At 42.9% G+C, this 24,212-nt stretch overlaps 1 protein-coding gene across 1 annotated transcript; it reads left to right on the top strand.

Moving 5' to 3' along the window:
• The first annotated feature begins 682 nt into the window (after positions 1-682).
• LOC117511450 (L-rhamnose-binding lectin SML-like) lies at positions 683-23,914 on the top strand. Its single transcript, XM_034171475.1, has 7 exons — positions 683-773; positions 5,449-5,584; positions 11,198-11,307; positions 13,697-13,741; positions 13,858-13,990; positions 18,040-18,203; positions 23,760-23,914. Exons 1-7 carry the CDS (start codon positions 683-685, stop codon positions 23,912-23,914), a joined length of 834 nt encoding a protein of 277 aa, XP_034027366.1.
• The last annotated feature ends 298 nt before the right edge of the window (positions 23,915-24,212 follow it).

Raw genomic sequence — 24,212 nt, 5'->3', positions numbered from 1 at the left:
TTGGATGGCAGTTTGCCGGGTAAAGGTGTTTTGCTGAGTCTGCAAACTAGTTGCCAACCGCTGTGCAGTAGCTGTCCTTTCTTGCGTTGACTGACTGTTAGCATAATTAGCATGCTTGGTGGAAAAGTGACAGCTGATGTTGTATTCCTTAAAAACCGTGACGGTTTCTTGACAAATAAGACATACAGCCTTTGACTGGACTTCAGTGAAAAAGTATTTAGTTGTCCATTCCTTATTAAACACTCGGCACTCACTGTCGACTTTTCTTTTCTTTGGCCCACTCATTGCTGCAGATGGGTTCACAACAGTAGCAGAGTGATAACAGAGTAGCACGGGCTTGGCAAAATCAAGTCAATGCATCACTGTATGTAATGCGCCACCTGGTGGAATGATCAGGTATTACAGGAAAAGGTCAAATGAATGTTGTCACAATTATGATATTTGATTTGAGCAATTCTGTACCAGTCTTTGGCGGGCTGGATGAAAAAGGCAAACGGGTCACATGTGGCCCGCGGGGATTGGTTTGCCCACCCCTACTAGGGGCTATAATTTGAGATACTTTTTTTAAAAACTGTATTGTTTGTTTTTCAGTGCTGGCAGCAACATGTTTACTCGTGACTGCAGGTACAGTAAATATCAGTGATATGAAAATGTTTTCTCACTGTTGTTTGGATGACTTTGTATGAAGCTTGATATTATTTTTCTTTCTTACTTCTCCTCAGAGAAGATAACGACCTGTGGGGGGGAAAGTTTTGTGCACCATCTAAGCTGTGGTATGTCCAACACTGTGATTTATTTTAGTATATTTGTATCGTTTTGGATTGGAAACAGTGTGAGTCGTCACAAATCACCGAACATGCAGATAGGGTAACTCTTTGAATCACATAAGGGTCAGTCCGTGTGAAATCATCAGAGGCATCCTGAATGACCATCTCCAATTAGCTTCGTACTTTTGCAAAATAACATTATTATTCCCAGTAAACACTGTACAAAATTTCAGCCCAATATCTTTATTGTATTTTTGAAATATTGGGCCTATTGGGTGTCTCTCAGAAAGCTAATATTTGTATTTTATTTTGTATTTTATTTTTCTAAATATTACTAATGTACGTGCAATACTGGATGAGGAATAAGGTGTGCAAGTAACATTCATGCATGCTCATGGTCGCTCTAAGACTTACAGTTGCCCCAGTTTATGTCTGTTGGATCCTTCTTGTGTGTATTATACATATATATATATAGAGGGTTCTGCGCAGTATCTTGGCTGTTCGTAGGACTGCACTCTTCTGTACAGAGACCTCTGATGTTGTGCCTGAAATCTGCTGGAGCCACTCTTCCAATTTGGGGGTTACACCTCCTAGTGCGACTATTACCACTGGGACCACTTTGGACTTTACCTTCCACATCTGCTCCAGTTACTCCTTCAGCCCTTGGTACTTCTTTATTTTTTGTGCACCTTCTTTCTGATGTTGTTGTCAGCTGGGATTACCACATCGACCACAACTGCCATAGTCAACCACCACTATGTCTGGTTGGTTGGCCAGCAGCTGTGGTCGATATGGTAATCTTCCATGATATCTCCTCCTCCTGTTCCTTGTCACTGTCTGTCTTCAGCTGCCCGAGGCATTCTTATAGCAGCTGATCTCGGGGGACCATCTTTCTGATGTATTCATGGATGCTCCTCGTCTCATCATGGATTGTGGCTCCGACACTTACTATTCTTTGCCTTCCCTCCTTGCATTGCTCATAGAGCCTCAGGGTACTGGACTTTGGGTGAAAACTTCCATGCCTTGTGAGGAGTTTCCGTGTCTTGACATCGGTGGCGTCTACAGTTGTATGCAAAAGTTTGGGCACCGCTAATAATTTTCATCATTTTCCTTTATAAATCATTAGTTGTCTGGATCCGAAATTTCAGTTAAATATATCGTATAGCAGACGAACACACTGATATTTGAGAAGTGAAATGTAGTTTCTAGTATTTACAGAAATGTGCAATAATTATTTAAACAAAATTGGGCAGGTGCATGCATTTGGGCACCCTTGTCATTTTACTGATTTGAATACATTTAGCACTAATTATTGGAACACAAAATTGGTTTGGTAAGCTCATTGACCCTTGACCTCCTTAAACAGGTGAATTAAATCATGTGAAAGGGTATTTAAGCAGGCCATTTGCAAATGTTTCCCCTCCTTGCATCTCTTCTAATGAGTGGCAACACGGGAGCCTCTAAACAACTCTCAAATGACATGAAAACAAAGATTGTTCAAAATCATGGTTTAGGGGAAGGATTCAAAAAGCTATCAGAGATTTCAGCTGTCAGTTTCCACTGTGAGGAACATAGTGAGGAAATGCAAAACTGTAGGCACAGTACTAGTTAAGGCCCGAAGTGGCAGGCCAAGAAAAATCTCAGATAAGCTGACACAAAGGATGGTGAGAACAGTCATAGCCAACCCACAGACCTGCTCCAAAGACCTACAACATGATCTTGCTGCAGATAGTGTCTCTGTGCATCAGTCAACTATACAGTGCACTTTGCACAAAGAGATGTATGATGCTGTAATGCAGAGGAAGCCTTTTCTGTGTACACGCCACAAACAGAGTCGCTTGAGGTATGCTAAAGCACATTTGGACAAGCCAGCTTCATTTTGGAATGCTGTGGAGTGATGAAACTCAAACTGAGTTATTTGGACATAACAAGGGGCGATATGCATGGCTGAAAAAGAACACAGCATTCCAAGAAAAACACTTGCTACCTACAGTAAAATTTGGAGGTGGTTCCATCATGCTGTGGGACTGTGTGGCCAATGCAGGTACTGGGAATCTTGTTAAAGTTGAGAGTCACGTGGATTCCAGTCAATATCAGCAGATTCTTGAGAATAATGTTCATGAGTCAGTGACAAAGTTGAACTTGCACCGGGGCTGGATCTTTCAACAAGACAATGACCCTGAACGCCCTCTACTAAGGCATTCATGCAGAGGAACAAGTACAACATTCTGGAATGGCCATTTCAGTCCCCACACCTGAATATTATTGAAAATCTGTGGTGTGATTTTAAGCGGGCTGTCCATGCTCAGAAACCAATAAACCTGACTGAACTGGAGATGTTTTGTAAAGATGAATGGTCCAAAATATCTTCAACTAGAATCCAGACTCCCATTGGAAGCTATAGGAAGCGTTTTATAGGCTGTTATTTCTGCAAAAGGAGGATCTACTAAATATTGATGTATTTTTTTGGGTGCCCAAATTTATGCACCTGCCTAATTTTGTTTAAAGAATTTTTGCACACTTTCTGTAATCCTACAAACTTCATTTTCACTTCTCAAATATCACTATTGAGCTGGATTCTCAGCACCTGTCTTATCTTCTGGAGGTTTTTGGCTGTGTTTGATCTTCTGTCATCTTCATCATGGTTCCCACTGGCTTGTGTGATTCCCAGGTACTTGCAGCTGTCCTGTCGCCTATCCTGCCTTCTGGCAACTCCATTCGCTCAGTCCAGATTACCTTCCTACTGTTTGCCACCATTTGGCCACACTTATCCAATCCGAATGACGTCCCGATATTCTCAATGTAGATCCTGTAGATCCTGGTGAGGTGGATCACTGAGTCAATGGGCCTCATGTATCAACGTTGCGTACAGCGATATTTGAGCGTATATGGGGTGTACGCCAAAACGGCTGCGCTACTTGGCATTTATCAATGTGGTCGTTGGCGTACGCTGCGCTGAAAATATACACCAGGTCGAGAGGTGGCGTAAATTATACACCAAAATGAACCAGCGCTGGAATCCACATAAAAATGTAAATGATCAACATGATAAACAGTGCCATTATACAAATCAATGTATATGTTACATAAATAACACTTTCCTGATTATACTACATAATAATCAATACAAATCCCGCTTTTGCGGGAGTGTTATGGAGCACGATCCGTGGTCACAATGCTGACAGGAAGGAAAGCGCTGCTCGCCTTTTTCTCCAGACTTCGAGCCTGGAGCCAGAGCAGTGCTGAGCTTAACTTCATGTGGTGTGATCGTTTTAGACAATGAAATTGATAATAACAACTGTAGTTTCGTCATTCCCTTAATTCGCCCGTGCTGCAGCCAGGTTTTGTCGTCTCCATTCGGTTGTCACAATAAAATAAATACAGAAATACATTTAAAAAATAAAGAAATCTGACAGATTAGACGTGTCTTATTAATTGAGCGAGCAAATATCCACATGTCAAGAATTATTGACATGTGAAAAGAGAATACAGTGGTCCCTCGCTATAACGCCGTTCACCTGTCGTGGCCTCTGAGTCTCGCGGAGTATTTAGTCCAATTTTGTTGCCTTTTTTTTTTTTTTACAGTGTTCTGTGTTCTGCGTATCTGTTTATAAGAATCTTGTTGCCCAGAAGAGAAAAGAGCGCCAACAACTACTCATAACTGTGTTTGTCACACGGAAACAAACACCTGCAGCCAGGTGTGAGTGGGAAAAGGCGCAGTGTCAGGACACAGAGGCCCGATCTGTGAAATACTGGTCAGTCACTATTAATAATTTCTTATGTGTCCGACCTCGTTCGTTGATCGTTAAAATTAATTCGTTAGTTCTAAATGCCATCATAATTATTTATAGGAAAACGTTTTTTATTTTTTCCTACTAAGGTTTGAACTTTGAGAGTGTTTACACACGAGAGAAAAGTGAGAAAATGTTCATGCCTGATTGAGAAAGTGTATAAACTGTGTAGTGAGGGGTTTTACAGCTTTGAAACGTCTATAATAATTGTAAAAAATAACGCTGACTACGTCGCGGTTTCGCGTATTTCGAGCTATTTTTTAGAACGTAACTCCAGCGATTAATGAGGGACCACTGTAACACTTTATTGATTATATACTACAAAACAATTGATACGACGGCCGCTTTTGACGCTCTATTGGCACGCATCGTGATTGGTGGAGTTCTTTTTCATTGCCGTCTTCCCGACTTCTATGTCGTAAAATGAGGGTGTGTCTGAAGCAGAGTCTGAATATTTATGGGCGTGTTTATTATAATTACGATCGTTTCCACCCGCCACATTTATCAAGATCACGTCAGGCGTATGCCAGAAATGGGCAGGTGCGCACTGCTTGATACATGTCACGGCGACTTTGGTGTATTTCAAGTTTACGCCGTAAATTTACGCCACAAGTGCGCAACATTGATACATGAGGCCCAATGTCTCGCTCACTTTTGCGTACAGCTTGATGTCATCCATGTATGGTACCTTACTAGTGGTAAGGTAGTTTTTCTTTACCACTGTCGAAGGAGTAAGTCAGCAATACTTTGAGTCAGTGATGCTAAAAAAAACAACAACAACAACAGAAAGACGATAATACTCTTCAGCTTGCTGCAAAATAATTATTTTGGATGTTAGAGTTTTACCCTTGGTCTCAAACATCTTGCTGTCCCTGTGTGGTGTGTGACAGAGAGTGGAGTGATCAGCGTGGTGACGGCTCTCTATGGACGTGAAGACAGACAAACCTGCAGCGAGGACAGACCTGCAGAGCAGCTTACTAACACTCAGTGCTCTCTGACAGGAGTTGTCGATTTCATCAAGAACAGGTACAGATTTTAGAAAGTCACTTGCAGGAGTCCAGAGTTCACTCACTCTAATGAGGACAAATTAGTGGAACATAAATGCTGTGACACAAGATGTGGAAGAGGGTTAGCTGATGTGAATTCAGTTGAAAGCTGAGCATCAATAAGAACTGTATTGTCAAATTAACTGTTTAAAGAAACCACCTGAGCACTTGTTAAAGACTTCCAATTCAGTTTAATTATTTTTTTCTTTTAAAGCTCAACCATAACACTGGTCAACATGATTTTTCTTACATGGAGTTTTTCAACGGATTTTGGGTCATTTCTGGACACTGAATCTGAATCTGGTGTTAGTTTTTGCCAAACACATCACATTTTTGAGATATGAAAACATATTTCTTGTATCAATCATTGAAGCAAAAGCTGCAGTCTCGCCTCTTCGGCGCCATAAACAATATTTCCACTCTTGTTCAAATTTCGTGAACCTGGTTTAAAAACTATGCTTTTGAAGCTGCTTTTGTGCATGAATAGTGGCATCAAACTGATGAGTCAATGAGCAATTTTTGCGTAATCCATCAATATGAAACCTGCAGATTGCAAATAAAAAGAAATCTGAGTTCGGACTCGACACCCCAAAATTACCCTAAATTAGTTCTCAAAGTCCATGCAAGAATTTTTTTGTTGTTATTGTTGTTGTTTACCAGTGTAATGTAAGGACGGTATGTCAGGAGATTTTATTTTTATTTTGGAATTTTTGTATCATTACATATGATATAGAGTTAAAATAAACATTAAACAAGTTATTTCACCATCCCAGAAGTGAAGGTCAGTGAACTTTTCCTTACTGACAAGGGCGCCTTGGCTGCCGGTCTCTACACCCCTACCCAACACCTAGTCTATGTCACAACCTTGATGAACACCACTTTTCACTGGCAAGATGTCAGACACTCTTCCCCTCTCTATACATATGTATACTCAACAAAAATATAAACGCAACACTTTTGGTTTTGCTCCCATTTTGTATGAGATGAACTCAAAGATCTAAAACTTTTTCCACATACACAATATCACCATTTCCCTCAAATATTGTTCACAAACCAGTCTAAATCTGTGATAGTGAGCACTTCTCCTTTGCTGAGATAATCCATCCCACCTCACAGGTGTGCCATACCAAGATGCTGATTAGACACCATGATTAGTGCACAGGTGTGCCTTAGACTGCCCACAATAAAAGGCCACTCTGAAAGGTGCAGTTTTATCACACAGCACAATGCCACAGATGTCGCAAGATTTGAGGGAGCGTGCAATTGGCATGCTGACAGCAGGAATGTCAACCAGAGCTGTTGCTCGTGTATTGAATGTTCATGTCTCTACCATAAGCCGTCTCCAAAGGTGTTTCAGAGAATTTGGCAGTACATCCAACCAGCCTCACAACCGCAGACCACGTGTAATCACACCAGCCCAGGACCTCCACATCCAGCATGTTCACCTCCAAGATCGTCTGAGACCAGCCACTCGGACAGCTGCTGAAACAATTGGTTTGCATAACCAAAGAATTTCTGCACAAACCGTCAGAAACCGTCTCAGGGAAGCTCATCTGCATGCTCGTCGTCCTCATCGGGGTCTCGACCTGACTTCAGTTCGTCGTTGTATCCGACTTGAGTGGGCAAATGCTCACATTCGCTGGAGTTTGGCACGTTGGAGAGGTGTTTGCTTCACGGATGATGCAAAGGAGATGTGTTGCACTGCATGAGGCAAATGGTGGTCACACCAGATACTGACTGGTATCCCCCCCCAATGAAACAAAACTGCACCTTTCAGAGTGGCCTTTTATTGTGGACAGTCTAAGGCACACCTGTGCACTAATCATGGTGTCTAATCAGCATCTTGATATGGCACACCTGTGAGGTGGGATGGATTATCTCAGCAAAGGAGAAGTGCTCCCTATCACAGATTTAGACTGGTTTGCGAACAATATTTGAGGGAAATGGTGATACTGTGTATGTGGAAAAAGTTTTAGATCTTTGAGTTCATCTCATACAAAATGGGAGCAAAACCAAAAGTGTTGCGTTTATATTTTTGTTGAGCGGTTGTGATGTCCACCAACTTCCTGGGGATCTCACGGAGCAGCGTGGTCAAAAATCAAAACACGCTGCAAAGAAGCATGACCAATATATGCACTTTTGTTTAATGAGTGTTTGTGGAGCTACAATGCAGCTGACAATTGACTACTCACAGAAGAACACGTTAATGGTCTTGATTTACAACATGAGCTACTTAGTGCCCTTAAAAACTTGCCAAATATCAAAGCATCAGGACTACATTGTAATATCATATCTAATATAGGAATATTAGAGTATAAGCTGAGATTGAGTCTGAATCATACTCTTACTGGAAAAGAAAAAAAAAAACCTTCGCCATGCCCCTTGTTACTTATTATCACTGATTAAAAATTATTAGGAAGACATGCTTCCAGAATTGAAAGAGTTCATTTACAGTATAATCCATCCAGATCAAACTGGTTTTATTAAGGGCAGTTGGTCAACAAACAACACATGCAGATTGTTTAGTGAGTCATTTATACACTGGATCAGAAGCTTATATACCTCATCTATGGCCATGGTCTATACCAGGAGCAGGCAATAGTGTGCCAGAAAGGGCCATGATATTGCTGATCACTGCAGCGGGGAATTTCACTGATGAGCAGGTGTTTAAATTAAAGGAAGAAGCTAAAGCCACCTGCTGAGGTGTCTGGTTCCAAGGAAAACCTGCATCGTCTTGGCCCTTGTTGCCTACCCCTGGTCTATACCAATGAGCTGATGTCTCCGATGTTTAAATTGCAGAGGGGTACTAGACATGGATGCCCACTTTCCCCTTCCTTGTTTGCTATTTTTATTAAACCGCGAACAGCAGCTTTACTTGAGAAAAACATATTAATGGAATAAAGACCCCTATGCCCTTTGGCTCAGCTGGTAAGAGTGTTGGTCTCATGAGCAAAACATCTGGTGTTCAAATTGGAACACTCTTACCACAAAAAGATATGTATGTCTCTAGACTACAATAGCAAGGAATTCTAGCTTGAATGAACTGTTGGCATCATTAGGTTCAGGCAGGTGAAGGATTTTGCTTGCATATACAATGACACATTAACGCCATCTTGTTGTTGGGCAAGGACAGCACCAAGCCCACAGTTGTTGGCATCAGTGTAAACAATAAGTGGAAGTCTGTAGTCAGCACATGCTAATACGAGGTCTGTGAGAAAAGTATCGTACCTTTTATTTTTTTCAAAAACTATATGGATTTGATTCATATGTTTTTACGTCAGCAAAGCTTGAACCTTCGTGCGCATGCGTGAGTTTTTCCACGCCTGTCGGTTGCGTCATTCGCCTGTGAGCATGCCTTGTGGGAGGAGTGGTCCAGCCCCCTTGTCGGATTTTCATTGTCAGGAAATGGCGGAATGATTTGGGCTTTTTTTCCATCAGAATTTTTTCAGAAACTGTTAGAGACAAGCAGCTGGAAACCATTCGAAAAATGTATCTGGCTTTCGGTGAAAATTTTACGGGCTTCACAGAGAATAAGGAGTGTTACTACTACTAGCTTTAAGGACGCCCCACAATAGCGCATGGCATGCCGCGCTCCGAGCCGCCATCGAGAGGCAGAAAACACCACATCATTTCTAAACGGATCGCTGTGTGGAGCTGGGACCGTCGTGAGCAATTTCTCTGGTTATCACAAGAGCTGGACATCAGCCATTTTCCAGCAGATTTCACTTTTAACAAGAGATTTTGTCATGGAAAGCCACACGGAGGCTTCGCGCATCAGGACCGATTCGCTGATCGAGTGAGACAAAGGAACACCTCCGTTTCGGAGTGCCAGGGGACAAGTTGGGACATCCCAGCTCTCCACAATTTCTCTTATACTCACTGGGCTGGTAAGCATTGAAAGCCGAGATAGGCTCCAGTGGACCAGTGCTCACTCAAAGCCTGCCCACAGGCGAATGACGCAACCGACAGGCGTGGAAAAACTCACGCATGCGCACGAAGGTTCAAGCTTGGCTGACGTAAAAACATATGAATCAAATCCATATAGTTTTTGAAAAAAATAAAAAGGTACGATACTTTTCTCACAGACCTCGTATGTGGTCTCAGAGAAGCTCTTGCTTGAGCTGCTGGAAGACTGTTTCACACTGGTCAGTCCAGTGGATAGGGGGTGAGCGTTGCCTGTGGCCAGTGCCTCCTTGGAGCCCAGATTGCAAAGTCCCTTAAGAAACACCTATAATACCCCACAAAGCCAAGGAATGGACAGACATGCCTTTAAGTGCCAAGTGCTGCCAATCTGCAACAGCTGCCACCCATGTTGTCTGGATCAAGTGGAACCCTATGGGTGCTGACCATGTGTCCCAGAACCTTCGCCTTTTTCTGGAAGAGCTGGCTGTTGTATGGCTGGGGGGCCTGGCTGCCTTTTTGTTTCTGTCTTTTGTTTTTCCTTCCAGGTGGCTTGCATTTGGGACTGAGTGGCTGTGTTGCTGAGGTTATCAGGACCTCACCCTGATCACCTGCGGCTCGTCAGGACTCACAGCTGTGGTGCATCTATATGGATTGGAACATGGTGGCATTTAAGACTGGAGTGTACAGTGTGTATTTGCCAGAGACTCGACCTTGTGACCAGACGGGTGAGATCGTCGTCTCGGGAGCCATCTCATCATCAGTGGATGCAGAGAACGTCCAGGGTTTGATGCACGGTCTGTGAAAGAGGAGGGGGTGAGGTCTCACGCTCGTCAGCACACTTCCTGAGGTACGTTAGATTTTGTGACTAACGTTTATACAGTCAGTAAATGTGGTGTCCCTCACACCTTATTATATTGAGCTGTACGTTAGTCATGTATCGGCTTCCACTGCAGTGGAGTTTTGTGAACTGGATGTTCCATGCCTGCAGGTTGGGAAGCTGATTAGTAATTAAGCCAGGAAGTGTTTGCTGTTTATGTACACCTTTGAGTGGTCTCTCTGTGTGTAGAGTGTGGACTCACATAATGGTTCCTTCTTTCACAGACTCGGTTTGTTGCGGCCACCTGGGGGGTGTCGGCGGGGTCCTTGGGTCCTAACGGCTTCTGGCTCCGGACCGTTAGCGCTGCTGGGAGCGCACCGTATCACCACCACGCCAGACCGCACACTCTTTTGTTGTTTTGTATCACATCACTGTTATGTATTAAATTCAGTTAGCCTTTGTACCGTGCTCTGCTTATTTCATACTGGGTCCTTCAAACGCTGGTCGGTTCTCCGAGCTGCGTCCGACACATAACACTGGCATTTCTTTGGGCATAGCTTAAAACCATAGGACACTTGCTTATTTTTTTACATTTCTGGTTCAACCTTTATCAAACCAGTTTCCAAGAGGTCACCTAAACAAAAATATGTTTGGAATTACTTGTGTAAATTAGTTAATTTATACATACAACATAAACAGTTTTGGTCCCAACGCTGACAAAATTACTCATCAGTAGATAAAAGAACAACTAACAGAGGTAGATTATGTCTGTGCCTGAAGGAAACTACAGTTTCTGACATTGGTTCTCACCACAACAGTAGTGGGCTGTATTTTTGTTTGTCCTGAAAATATTGTGTTCTGTTTCTCTTGCAGGTGTAATGGCAAGAAAATGTGTGACATTGGCATGGGTGAAATCCAAACATCGGATCCCTGCGTTGGCACTTACAAATATCTGCAGACCAACTACAACTGCTTAGCAGCAAGTCAGTCACATTCCTGTATCACAGTCAACATGCATGATGTGCATGTTGTAATTATTTACACGCACACACACACACACACACACACACACACACACACACACTGTGTTGCTATTAACGTTTGCAAAATTAGATATTAAAGTGTTATTCAGTAAAAAAAAAAAAGACTCTTCAGACAATGTCCTTGCACAGCATCAAAACAGAACAAACTGATAAAACGTACTTTAGGTTGACCCAGGGTTGATATAAACTGGTTTCCAAAAGAAATTGTCTTGGAGTCCTTGCCACTGGATAAAACTACTGTTTTATCCAGTGACTGTTTCGTTATGCTTTGCCATTGAATGCAAGTACCTTCATTAACTGCGTCCTTTTGATGCCTTTTACATCCCCATGACCTACTTGCTGTGAGGCAACAGTGTTAACCACTAAGTGCTGCCGGCTGCAGACTAAAACAGCAGAAAAAAAAATTAATGGGCAAAAGACAAACAATGAGAACTTAACTGTTGGTGGAAATAATCTGGTAAATATGAACTGAAGACAGCGGCTTAGTGGCTTGCGAGTCAGCACTGCTGCCACACAGCAAGAAAGTCATGGGATCGCTTCCCACCTGGTCCTTTCTGTGTGGAGTTTGCATGTTCTCCCCGTGGTCACATAGGTTTCTTTCTGGGTGCTCCGGCTTCCTCCCACTTTGAAAGACCTTGTTAGGTGAATTGCCCACTTTAAGATTTATAAGAACCTGTGAGTGTGAATGAGTTTGTCTGTCAGTATGCGGCCTGTGACAGGCTGTCCAGAGTTTACCTCAACTCATGCCCTACAACTGGTGGGATAGGCTCTAGCTGTTAAATATGCCAGAAATGGTTTAAATAACAGAAATCTTTGATTCCAAAGGAAATGTAACATGAAAGTGTTGATTAACTATTTTGCCTCGTGCATCTGGAACAAACACCAAAATTTGTTTCTTTTACATCGAGAAGAGGCTTATGTTCATGTCAAGGCAAAACCTTTAAAATTGATTAAATAATTTTTGGAAATTTGCCTTTAACTACAGTCTGTAATTTCTAATTTAACATAAAAGTAGCATAAAAGCAGGAAAAATTTGGAAAAAGGTTCAACACAGGATTTGTTGAGCTCAAGAGTCAAAGAAGTTTTACAGCGCGTACATTTTCAAGTGTAAATAAATGCAACCATACCTTTGGTAGAGATGGTGTTAGTGCTGTTTGAAAAGGATTTTTGAAGGCTCCAGTCACTTGCAAAGACAGCGTCCACACAGGTGGACAATGTAGGCCATTCACTCATTTCATGTGGTCTGGATGAAATGATTTGACAGAGTTATTACAGGGCTGCAGCTGCCACAAACAACTTTTTTGTTTTTAATGTCAGAATATATGATTTCATGATTACCGTTGGCATTCTAATTGACATGGACAAATCTGATGAGCCATGTGGAATGTGGTTGTTCCATGATCAGACAGTGACACGTGCTGGTGTGCTGCCAATGTCCACAGAAGGCAATATTTAACAACTGCGGCCACTGTGAACATCATCCAGAGGAGTCATAATGCACAGCTTGATGTTAATTTCAGGCTCTGTTGGGAGCTGAGAAAGTAGGCAATCTATGATCAGATGATTCACCATCTGTGATCTAGAGACCGTCAGCCTAAGAAGAATCAAACCACGACATTCCTCCAAATTTATACTACGTTCCTTTGTCTGAAAGGAAAAGTTTGCTGAGCACTGCTTTGCGGGCAATGTGGTGATCTTTACAGAATCCATGGATGGATACAGTGACTAACTATCCAGTGACCTAAAGCAGTAACTGAATGCCTTTGATACACAGTCATGGTGGCATCAGGATTGGACAATGATTTGCAAATGATGTTCTTTTTTAAAAGAACAGCACCCAGTGCTCAGTAGGACAGGCTGTGATGGAGTATGTTCCAGTCAGGGTGAAAATCAACACCTCCTAATCTGAGGACATGGTACTAATCACAGTCAAAATGGTGTATCGCTACATCTGGGTCAGGAGCAAGTCACTGCAGTGAAAACGTTTAGTATGGTGACTGGAATGTTGCAATGATCTGGGTGTTGATTCGGACTACCTTCACCGAAACACGCCTGAGCTGGATGGAGGCATCACAGTTTAATGGACAGTCTACATTCCAAACTTCACCTGTGAGTATTGACTTAAAGTCACAGATAAAAGGAGCCAAAGTGATTTTCTTTGCAGGCTGACTGCTACTGCCCCTCCTCTTTATTTAAAGATTTTAAAAATGATAAAGATGGGAGACAAATTAACATACGCGTCTGATAGGGGCTTAATACTGAAACAAAGCTGCACTTGCTGTAGGTTTACACATGTACGATGTCTAATATGATTCTTGTGATTTCACAGTTCACCTTGTTACATGTGAGCATTCCTACGCACATCTGGAGTGTGGTAAGATCTAGTTTTCTCAGACCCTCTGACACTAATTTTAATATTTTACTGACTCTTATGACTGCCTGCTTCTCCAATCAGCACTAAGTCCATTTTTACCCTCATCTTTGCTTCAGCTGCTGGCCAGGTTCTGCATGTCTATGGTGCTGATTACGGGAGACGTGACCACACCACGTGTTCTTACAAGCGAGCGACTTCTCAGGTGCAAAACGTCTACTGCTCGACACCTACAAGCAAAGTTGCTGAAAGGTACAATTTTAATATCAAGATCAGAGTGGTATACAGTTGTGGTCTGAAGTTTACATACACTCATCATGAGCATGAATGCTATGGGGTTGAGGTCGGGGTTTTAGGAAGGCCATTCGAGAAGCTTAGTGTTAGCCTTCTTCATACAACCCACAACCAGTTTTGATGTGTTTGGGATCATTGTCCTGTTGAAACACTCAACTATGGCCAAGTTTCAACCATCTAGTTGTTTATTTGAGGTCACATTGAAGAATTTTTCCATCCACTTTGTGCAATGAAACAGTATCACTGGCAGCAAGAACAGCTCCAGAGCATGATGCTACCACCACCATTCTTGACAGCTGGCAAATGATCTTAGGTTTGAAAGCCTCATCTTTACTCCTCCAAACATAACCCGTTGTCATTGCACCCATATACCTCAATTTTTGTCTCATCTGACCATAAAAGTTTTCTCCAGAAAGCGTATGGCATGTCCATGTGGGCAGCTGCAAATTTCATATAGCTTGAAGGCAAGAATCTAGGAGCAGGGGCTTCTTTCTTGGTCAGCACCCTCTAGTCCATGAAGATGTAAAACGTGCTTCACTGTGGACAGTGGTGCTGGTGTTCCTGTTATGGATAAGACGCGGAGTGAGGAGCGGTCCAGTATCTGACTGAACCCAGCATGAAATAATCAGAAGCAGTTCCAAAAAGAAAACACATTTATTTTTCTCCCTTTGTGCTATACATAAAATACTAATTAATTAAAGTTCTGGTGAGGTGAAAAGGCGGCACGCTCTCTCAGCGTCTCAACAGTCAGAGTCCAAACGTTCAGGACTCAGGAGTTCCGCCGACACCCCCCCAGGTGACTTTTTTTCCCAGAACTGTACTCTGCGAAGGAGGAACAGAGATGAGATTATTCAACACTTATTACTACGAAATATTGTTTGGAGGCAAACTTATCAGCTACACGTTTAGGTCTGAATTCCAACTTAATTCAAGGAGGCTGCTGCTCACAGCTAGTGGAGGATCATTAATCCGCACACCACTGCCGTGAGGAGCACGCCAAACACTTTCCACCAATAATTACTTATAGCTGCGTATAAGACACCAATTTACATTCACGGATAAACTTTTCAGAATATTCACCTCTGCCGTGTGCTGACAATGTTTGTCTCTCACCCTCGTCCTCCTTCACAAGCGCGATGTCAGACTCTGAAACGGCCCTCAGCGTCCCCACACGGTCGTCCCAAGGTCGTATTCTCCAGCAATCTTATCCAACTCACTGCTGGTTTAAATGTAGTTCTTCATCACTACATTGGTACCAGCTGGAAGTCCTCAGATCTGCACGTGAACATCACAGGTGTCGTGGATTGTCCTGATAGAGAGCCGCACGAGAATGCAACAGGTGCAGCCAATCATCGTAACAGAGGAGAGAGACTCTTCTGCAGCACATTTTCCTCAGAGAACAGCCCCAAATCATCTGGGAAGGAAAATAAACACAAAACAACCCAACCTTGTCCAGCCAAAACCCCCCCCAACACACAACAGTACCCCCCCGTCAACGGCGACCGGCGACCGCACAAACCAGACCCAAAAACAACCCCACACATCAAAGGCCAAAGCAGGAGGAGGGCAGAGATCACAGCAGGCAGCCGGGAGATGCGGTAGAAAGGCTGGCCGGCATCAAAACAAAAAAAAACTTCCCGAAACAACCCCAAACACAAAAACAGAACACACAAAAAAAAAGGCCCCCAGCATCCCCCCCAGAGAGTACCACAAACATACCCCAGGGAAGCACACTGGTGTAAACACAAAAGAAAAACACAATACCCAACCCAACACCCCCCCAGAGGACCGTCCCATCAAACCCCGGGGAGGAACAAAAAACACACAAACCCAAAAAAAACAAAAACCCCCCCCAACACACTAGAACACAGGTAAAAGGAAAAAACAAACAACGCCCTCCCCTAACATGTGGAGCCCGACTTCCCCCAGGGGACCTCATCGTCAACCCCAGGAGCAACGACCACAGCAGGAGCCATCCAGGAATCCCCAGGCATACACGGGAGCCTTAACGTCCCCCAGAGTACCGTCCCATCAAACCCCGGGGGGAAACAGGAGGAAACAAAAACCCCAAACCCCCAGGGGTTTCCAAAAACCACCCCAGGAGCAAACAAAAACTACAGAAAGCCCCATTGACCTCCCCAGCACCCCGAAAGACCCTACAGGTCCGTCGGGAAACACGTCGTGGCAATCGGCACAGGACTACTAAGCCGGAGAAGCCAATAGGAAAAATGCAACCCAGCTCCACCCCCAAGGGCAGGGGAAAACCGGCAAGATGGCCGGTGTCGACACCCCGACTATACTCCAGCCTGGGAGGGGTGGGCAGCGGAAAAGGCGTACGGCACTGATCGGCCCCACCGCTCCGACGGGAGTATATCCCCAACTGCCCGACACCTCAGCAATGCCAATGGCAAACGGTCAGAGGCATGCTGAGGCTGGAGAGGAACCGGGAAACAACTAAATCTAAGAAAAGAGCCCTGGACCCCCCCAGGTGCAGAGGTCCTCATGGGAATACCCAGCAACCAACCTGCACCACCCCACAACACCAAAGACGAACGGCCAGGAGTGTGTGAGGCTGGGGTTAGGGGACAGGGAAATAAAAACCAACAAAATAAAATGACCCATTCCACTAACAAAAATTAAATAACTATAAACAATTAAAAAAAACACACGCTTACCTGAGTCCAAACGAACTCCGACCAGCCAGCCTGTTCACCCAACCAGAACTACCTCAAGTGCTACACACAAAAACTGGTTCACAAAAACTCCCATTTATATCCCACAAAAATGTCCATAAAACACCTGGAGCTATATTATGATGCTGTCTCCTGATGCTCGTTTGACCGGGGCAATATGGCTGTTCTGACCCTTCCAAGTTGTCTCTCACCCTCGTCCTCCTTCACAGGCGTGACGTCAGACTCTGAAACGGCCCTCAGCGTCCCCACACGGTCGTCACAAGGTCGTATTCTCCGGCAATCTTATCCAACTCACTGCTGGTTTAAATGTAGTTCTTCATCACTACATTGGTACCAGCTGGAAGTCCTCAGATCTGCACGTGAACATCACAGGTGTCGTGGATTGTCCTGATAGAGAGCCGCACGAGAATGCAACAGGTGCAGCCAATCATCGTAACAGAGGAGAGAGACTCTTCTGCAGCACATTTTCCTCAGAGAACAGCCCCAAATCACCTGGGAAGGAAAATAGACACAAAACAACCCAACCTTGTCCAGCCAAACCCCCCCCCCAACACACAACAGTTCCAGCAGTTTACAGTTCATGGCAGACCTGGGCCATGGTGGTTCCTGGGTTGTTCTGAACATCCTAACCAATTTCATCTCATCTGATGGTGACACTTTGGGTGTTCTTCCAGACCTTGGTAAAGTGGTGTCACATCTGACTAACTTGTGCTTATGTGCAGTTGTTTGAATGGATGATCTAATCTGCAGAAATGGCTCAGAGACCTTCCCAATTTGTTTAAATTTACAGTTCTCCTTCGTACATCTTCAGAGTTCCTTGGACTTTCCCATTTGTTCTGAGTATTGGTCAGTCCAATGAGTGCTGTCAAACATCCTTTTTATGTTGGAAAAAGGTAAATACCAGTTGTAGTCAATCATGATCACGAATGAGGCATAACTAGGCCTTGGCCTTGTTGCAGTAAGACATGACCTACAGTACGACTTATTAAAAGATTTAAGTGAATGTATTTATTTTAACCCGTATGTATATTTCTGACCCTATGTGGATGAGAGAGGATCCATAATAAATTCAAACTTGTGTGTCCAATTCTTGTTTTTAAAGTCGTTAGTTATGTATGCAGTACAATCATTCCACCCTGGAAAAACAACAGTTCAAAGACATCATTTAAAGCTCAAAATTACCAGGACATTCATGTTCATGATGGGTGTATGTAAACCTCTGACCACAACTATAACCAGAATCATGTGTTGGATAAATATTTTTAACATGCCATTCACTATAACCTTTTGTGTTATGTTACTGTGTGTCCACAGCTGTAATGGGAAAACCAGCTGTACCATTAAAGCCAGTAACACTGTGTTTGAAGACCCCTGTGTTGACACTTACAAGTATCTGGAGGTGGCATACACTTGTTTATGTAAGTTGCGCAAACAGCAATTAGGATCATTTCAATCTTCTGAAGATAATCTGCAGAGGTGTCAAATCCAGCTTGAGAAAGTAAAAACCCTCCCATGTGTTGCTTCTACCTGTGCACCTAAAACAGGTGATCTCAATAATTAGCTCATCCACCTGCCTGAAGAGCTGAACTAATTCCAATCAGCTGGTTTATTGGGAAGACGGAACAAATAAGTGGCTGGACTTTTACTTTCTGAAGCTGGATTTGACACCTCTTATAACCTGAGCGCAAAGTCTAAAAGGAAACCCTATTTAACTGGCTATGAAAAGTCCACAACACCTTTGGCGTTATTTATGTTTTCATGTCATCAAACAATAAAAAACAAACTTTTTCATAAGAGAAATAATGACAACAGCAATAACAGTAAATTGATGCAATTCCTAGATGATTAGTGTGACATTTTCTTTGAACTCCTTGAATTATAGTAGTGTTCAGAATAATAGTAGTGCTATGTGACTAAAAAGATTAATCCAGGTTTTGAGTATATTTCTTATGGTTACATGGGAAACAAGGTACCAGTAGATTCAGTAGATTCTCACAAATCCAACAAGACCAAGCATTCATGATATGCACACTCTTAAGGCTATGAAATTGGGCTCTTAGTAAAAAAAAAGTAGAAAAGGGGGTGTTCACAATAATAGTAGTGTGGCATTCAGTCAGTGAGTTCGTCAATTTTGTGGAACAAACAGGTGTGAATCAGGTGTCCCCTATTTAAGGATGAAGCCAGCACCTGTTGAACATGCTTTTCTCTTTGAAAGCCTGAGGAAAATGGGACGTTCAAGACATTGTTCAGAAGAACAGCATAGTTTGATTAAAAAGTTGACTGGAGAGGGGAAAACTTATACACAGGTGCAAAAAATTATAGGCTGTTAATCTACAATGATCTCCAGTGCTTTAAAATGGACAAAAAACCAGAGACGCGTGGAAGAAAATGGAAAACCACCATCAAAATGGATAGAAGAATAACCAGAATGGCAAAGGCTCACCCACTGATCAGCTCCAGGATGATCAAAGACAGTCTCGAGTTACCTGTAAGTGCTGTGACAGTTAGAAGACGCTTGTGTGAAGCTAATTTATTTGCAAGAATCCCCCGCAAAGTCCCTCTGTTAAATAAAAGACGTGCAGAAGAGGTTACAATTTGCCAAAGAACACATCAACTGGCCTAAAGAGAAATGGAGGAATATTTTGTGGACTGATGAGAGTAAAATTGTTCTTTTTGGGTCCAAGGGCCGCAGACAGTTTGTGAGACGACCCCCAAACTCTGAATTCAAGCCACAGTTCACAGTGAAGACAGTGAAGCATGGTAGTGCAAGCATCATGATATGGGCATGTTTCTCCTACTATGGTGTTGGGCCTATATATCACATACCAGGTATCATGGATCAGTTTGGATATGTCAAATACTTGAAGAGGTCATGTTGCCTTATGCTGAAGAGGACATGCCCTTGAAATGGGTGTTTCAACAAGTCAATGACCCCAAGCACACTAGTGCAAAATCTTGGTTCCAAACCAACAAAATTAATGCCTCGCAGATGTGAAGAAATCATGAAAAACTGTGGTTATACAACTAAATACTAGTTTAGTGATTCACAGGATTGCTAAAAAAAAAAGCAGTTTGAACATAACAGTTTTGAGTTTGTAGCATCAACAGCAGATGCTACTATTATTGTGAACACCCCCTTTTCTACTTTTTTTTTTTTTTACTAATAGCCCAATTTCATAGCCTTAAGAGTGTGCATATCATTAATGCTTGGTCTTGTTGGATTTGTGAGAATCTACTGAATCTACTGGTACCTTGTTTCCCATGTAACAGTAAGAAATATACTCAAAACCTGGATTAATCGTTTTAGTCACATAGCACTACTATTATTCTGAACACTACTGTAAAGCCAACAGTCCACACTGCAATTACATCTTTACTGTTTTAGTTCAGCACATTGTGGTGGTGTACTAAAGAAGAATTATAAAAAATTGTCATTGGCCAACTGCCTGTGCACCTGACTGTAAATTATAAACCTTCCAGCTTTAGGCTTTGAAAGAAAAACTGCTGACATTCTATTTCACCTCAGTCCCAATGTGGTACGTATACAAAAAGGCACACAAGTGGTTGTTTTCATTTTCAAATACACTGGCAGAAAACAAAAGACAAGCTTGAGTGAAGATGTCCAAATTGATCTACCAAAGTGATCATCCAAACTGAATGCTGTAGCACAATTAAATCAATATCATCTCACATTCTGCACACAATTCAGCCTGATTTGCCATGCAAAGACTGGCATCCTGTCCAGAGTGTACCCTGCCTCACATCCTATGACTGCTGGGATAAGCTCCACTCCGGTGACCCTTAATTAGTAACTGGGTATAGAAAATGAATGAATGACTCAGACTTGATTATAATCAACAATTTAAAAATTCAAGTCTTATTTTGACATTTAACTAAATAAGCAATTCAATTATTATTAATTATTAAAAATACAGCCATTATGAATGAAACAGTTGATAAAAGAAACAATTAAATGATTTAAATTCTTAATTTTAAAAATTACAGTTCTAGTTGTTTCAGTAAGTGAAAACTAAACATAAACCTAGATGACTTTTATGTGCTTGTAGGACAAAATGTTACGGTTAGGGGTTTGGGTGGAACCAAATCATTTCAGACTATGGACCCACACGCAGGGAGCTGGACACGGAGAGGAGTTCAAAAGGAAAATATATATTTATTTATAATAAATAAATGAAATGCTGTGCTGGGATGCCTACAGTATAAAGAGTGGCCTGCCTCCTGGCGGTGAAATAAGGGAGCTTCAGTTTCCCAGGCCAGTCTTGAAGGAATAATGTCAACTAAGGATTCTATGACCAGGGCCAGGTGGAACACTCACCTCAGCAACCAGGAACTAAGAAAGAAGACACACAGGGTAAGTGAAAACCACTCGTAGCGCTGTCCTCAAAAACAGTCACAGTTCAGCACAGGCTTAACACAGATTGCTTCAGGGGGGCAGGAAATAAAGTTCATTGTTCAGTAATTGTTCATAGTTTATAAGTTGTACCCAAAGGTCAGAGGTCAAGTGCTGTGTTGTAACGCAGTTCCAATTAAGCAGGACTTGATACAGCTGGGTTCCCAGTAGTTTGATATCAGAGTTCATGCAGTTCTTAGGGAGAGTTCTTGGCACAGTTCTTTATCATAGCACAGTCACAAACAGGAACAAGTGAGAAAGGGATCTCACTGAGATGAGGGGAACTTAACTGGCGTGTAGTCGAGATGCGCTCTACACCGAGAGCCAAGGAGTTCCCAATATGACGTAGCTGTGCAGGTAGTCAAAACCAGGATCCAGGTCCACTTGGGAGCCGTCCTGGAATCATCTGGAACACCAGGAAAAGACAGTTTGCTTTAATATGGGAATTAGAGGGGGAGGCCGCATTACCTGAGCATAAGCTGCGGGAAGCTTCGGCGTCTTGAGCACACAGCTGGAAAACACAGTCAGGGTTACTTGGCGGTGATCAGGTTTGGTCCTCCTAGTATCTATCTGGATCATGGAACGAGGCTCTGAAAGCTGGCGAGGTAAAATGACGAAAGCAAGGCGACAAACAAATGACAAGTCTCTGGCAGTTCATGAACAAAAAGTCAGGGTTTAAATAGTCTATCAATAATCAGTCACTCATCTGATCCTTGTGTGAAAACAAAACTGAGGGCGCCATCTGGTGGAGAAACAAACACATGACACTGGTAAAACAGAGTAAAAACCAGAGTCCAGGGGAAATCCTGACACGAAACCTAAAAAGCTTTGTTTCTGACTGGAGTTGTGCATTTTTATCTTAAACTCTAATCAGTGGACAGTGTGGATTAGTGAGAGACTTTCATTTTATGTTATAAGCACCAAATATTTATCTGATCCAGCTTTTCTGAAAAAGACTCCAGCCACATGAAAATTTAAACTGTTGGGCATTTTTCCAAATGGTCACCATTCGAAATCTGTAGAAACTGTTTCATATATATCTTGATTGTACAGCTCAATGTGAGTGATTTTGGTGTCACTCACCTCTCTAACCTCTGCTTCAGATGTGAGACGTCACATAGTAACAACAACAAGAGCAGAGTACAGACTTGTGTTCATGCTACAGAAGCTACTGAGCGTATTGGGACAACTACAGCAACATCTTCTGCTCCTCTTCTGCTACAACCAACAGCAAAAGTCATGTCTTGTAGCTTAGTCAACTTTTAATCCTGTGTGACTCGAAGCAGAAGTTCAACTTCGTCATCGGTCCACCAACATCTCAGCTTTTGCTCTTTAGCATTCGTGTTCACCATCAAGCTTATACGCATGCTCCACATCTTCTTCTCCCTTTTTTGTGGGACCATTACAATGCCACATACAGGCCTGGCATATGTACTACAGCGTTTTCAGTGGGTTCATGTGTATGCAGATATTTGTTGAAACTGTGCCATGTTTATGGAACATGTGGTAACTTTACTACGTGAAAGAAAGCACGCAACACTTGCTAATGACCAGCTTTTATATGGAAAACTGCACAATCCAACACATTATATACAGACGTAGGCACAACCTATGTGACATGGCAGAGAGCTTCCAGGGAACCAAACAGGTCAACGCTGGAGGTCACTTCCTTAATACATCACTCTGACTTAACACTGCCCTCTTGTGGATACACCCTGAACTATCTGTATTACCAAATCACCAACACAGCTTAATGTTTTTCAAATGACAACAGAACACTTTTTGAAAACAACAAAGATCATAGGGGGAAAGTTCCATTTCTGTGTAGAAAGAAACCTTATTATGCTCCAGTGAGGAAGAAAAAAAGCTGATCGCTCAGTCCTCATTGTTTCAATGTTTTTTTTGCCTATCTACATAATCTACACAAATTCCCCTTTCACATACTTCCTGTAAATCGTCTCATTCCTTCTCCTGTCTCCTGCCAGTAAGGGTGTTATCTCACTGGGCTGTGACAGGGTGTGAACGGCACTTGTAAGGGAAACCCCTTAGTTTTTGCACAATGTTCGATGGGTGGTGCTTTTCCCTCTCTTGACTCACAGGGCGTTGCACACGTCGCACCTGGATTTTGAACAGTTCAAAATTGGCAAGGTGACAAGTGTCCTTGCCACACAGTCCCACACACTCCCAGAGCCATCGCGGATATCACAAAGCCCTCTTACTGTAGTCCCCACAACTCATAACGTGTGAGAATCGTGAGAGGACTTTTTGAGGGGTTGACAATGGATTAAACTACATTGAGGGTTCTTTCGCTTTGGCTGCTTCTTGCAGCTCCTTCACAGCAACCAAACTGGACCAGGGGTTGACTCGGTCAGGTCCCAGCACCCTGCAATCAGCTACCAGAACTGGCACATCACATGCACTGCTCCTCTCTCTTTTCTATCCCTGTTCCCCTTTCCATCTCTCATACGCACCTCTTCCTAACCATGTCCCACTTGTTTTTCCTGTTGTTTCTCCGATTACTGGTTCAAATGACAAAAGACCAGAAAGAGAGGAGTAATGAGAAGACATGGGCATATCTTCAACAGGATAGCAATGGTAAAGTCACGTTAAACACCCCTTGCAGCTCTCAAACAGCAACCACCCCTGGACCAGCAGTATAGTCAGGAAGATGTCAGCACCCCCATTCTACTTGCAACAAAGTACATTATCCTAATCGGGGTCTCCAACAATCCAGCTGTGAATCTCTACGGTCAACTCTACACTCCTTTTAAGCTTTGAGAGTAGCATATCAACTCATGCACGAACTTCAGCAGCCTTGTACCACCCTTGGGTGCCCTGATGTAAGCTGATGTAAGCAGGGCACCCAAGAGCACCTTGCACAAGGATGCAAGCACACAGGGCACCGTCCAACTAGTCCATAAAGGACACACGTACTGGGAAACAAATTAGACAAGCAAGAAAGATACCACCCCAGTGTCCAAGCTGACAACTGACCCGTTGGTTCTTATGTGGCCCTAAAAGGATCCTGTCTTGTGGTCTATCCCAGCTGTTAGAAGATCTTTCCCTACAGTCACTG

The sequence above is a fragment of the Thalassophryne amazonica genome, chromosome 6 (assembly GCF_902500255.1).
Source record: "Thalassophryne amazonica chromosome 6, fThaAma1.1, whole genome shotgun sequence".
NCBI classification, from domain to species: domain Eukaryota; kingdom Metazoa; phylum Chordata; class Actinopteri; order Batrachoidiformes; family Batrachoididae; genus Thalassophryne; species Thalassophryne amazonica.
This window is presented reverse-complemented; position numbering and strand designations above follow the sequence as displayed.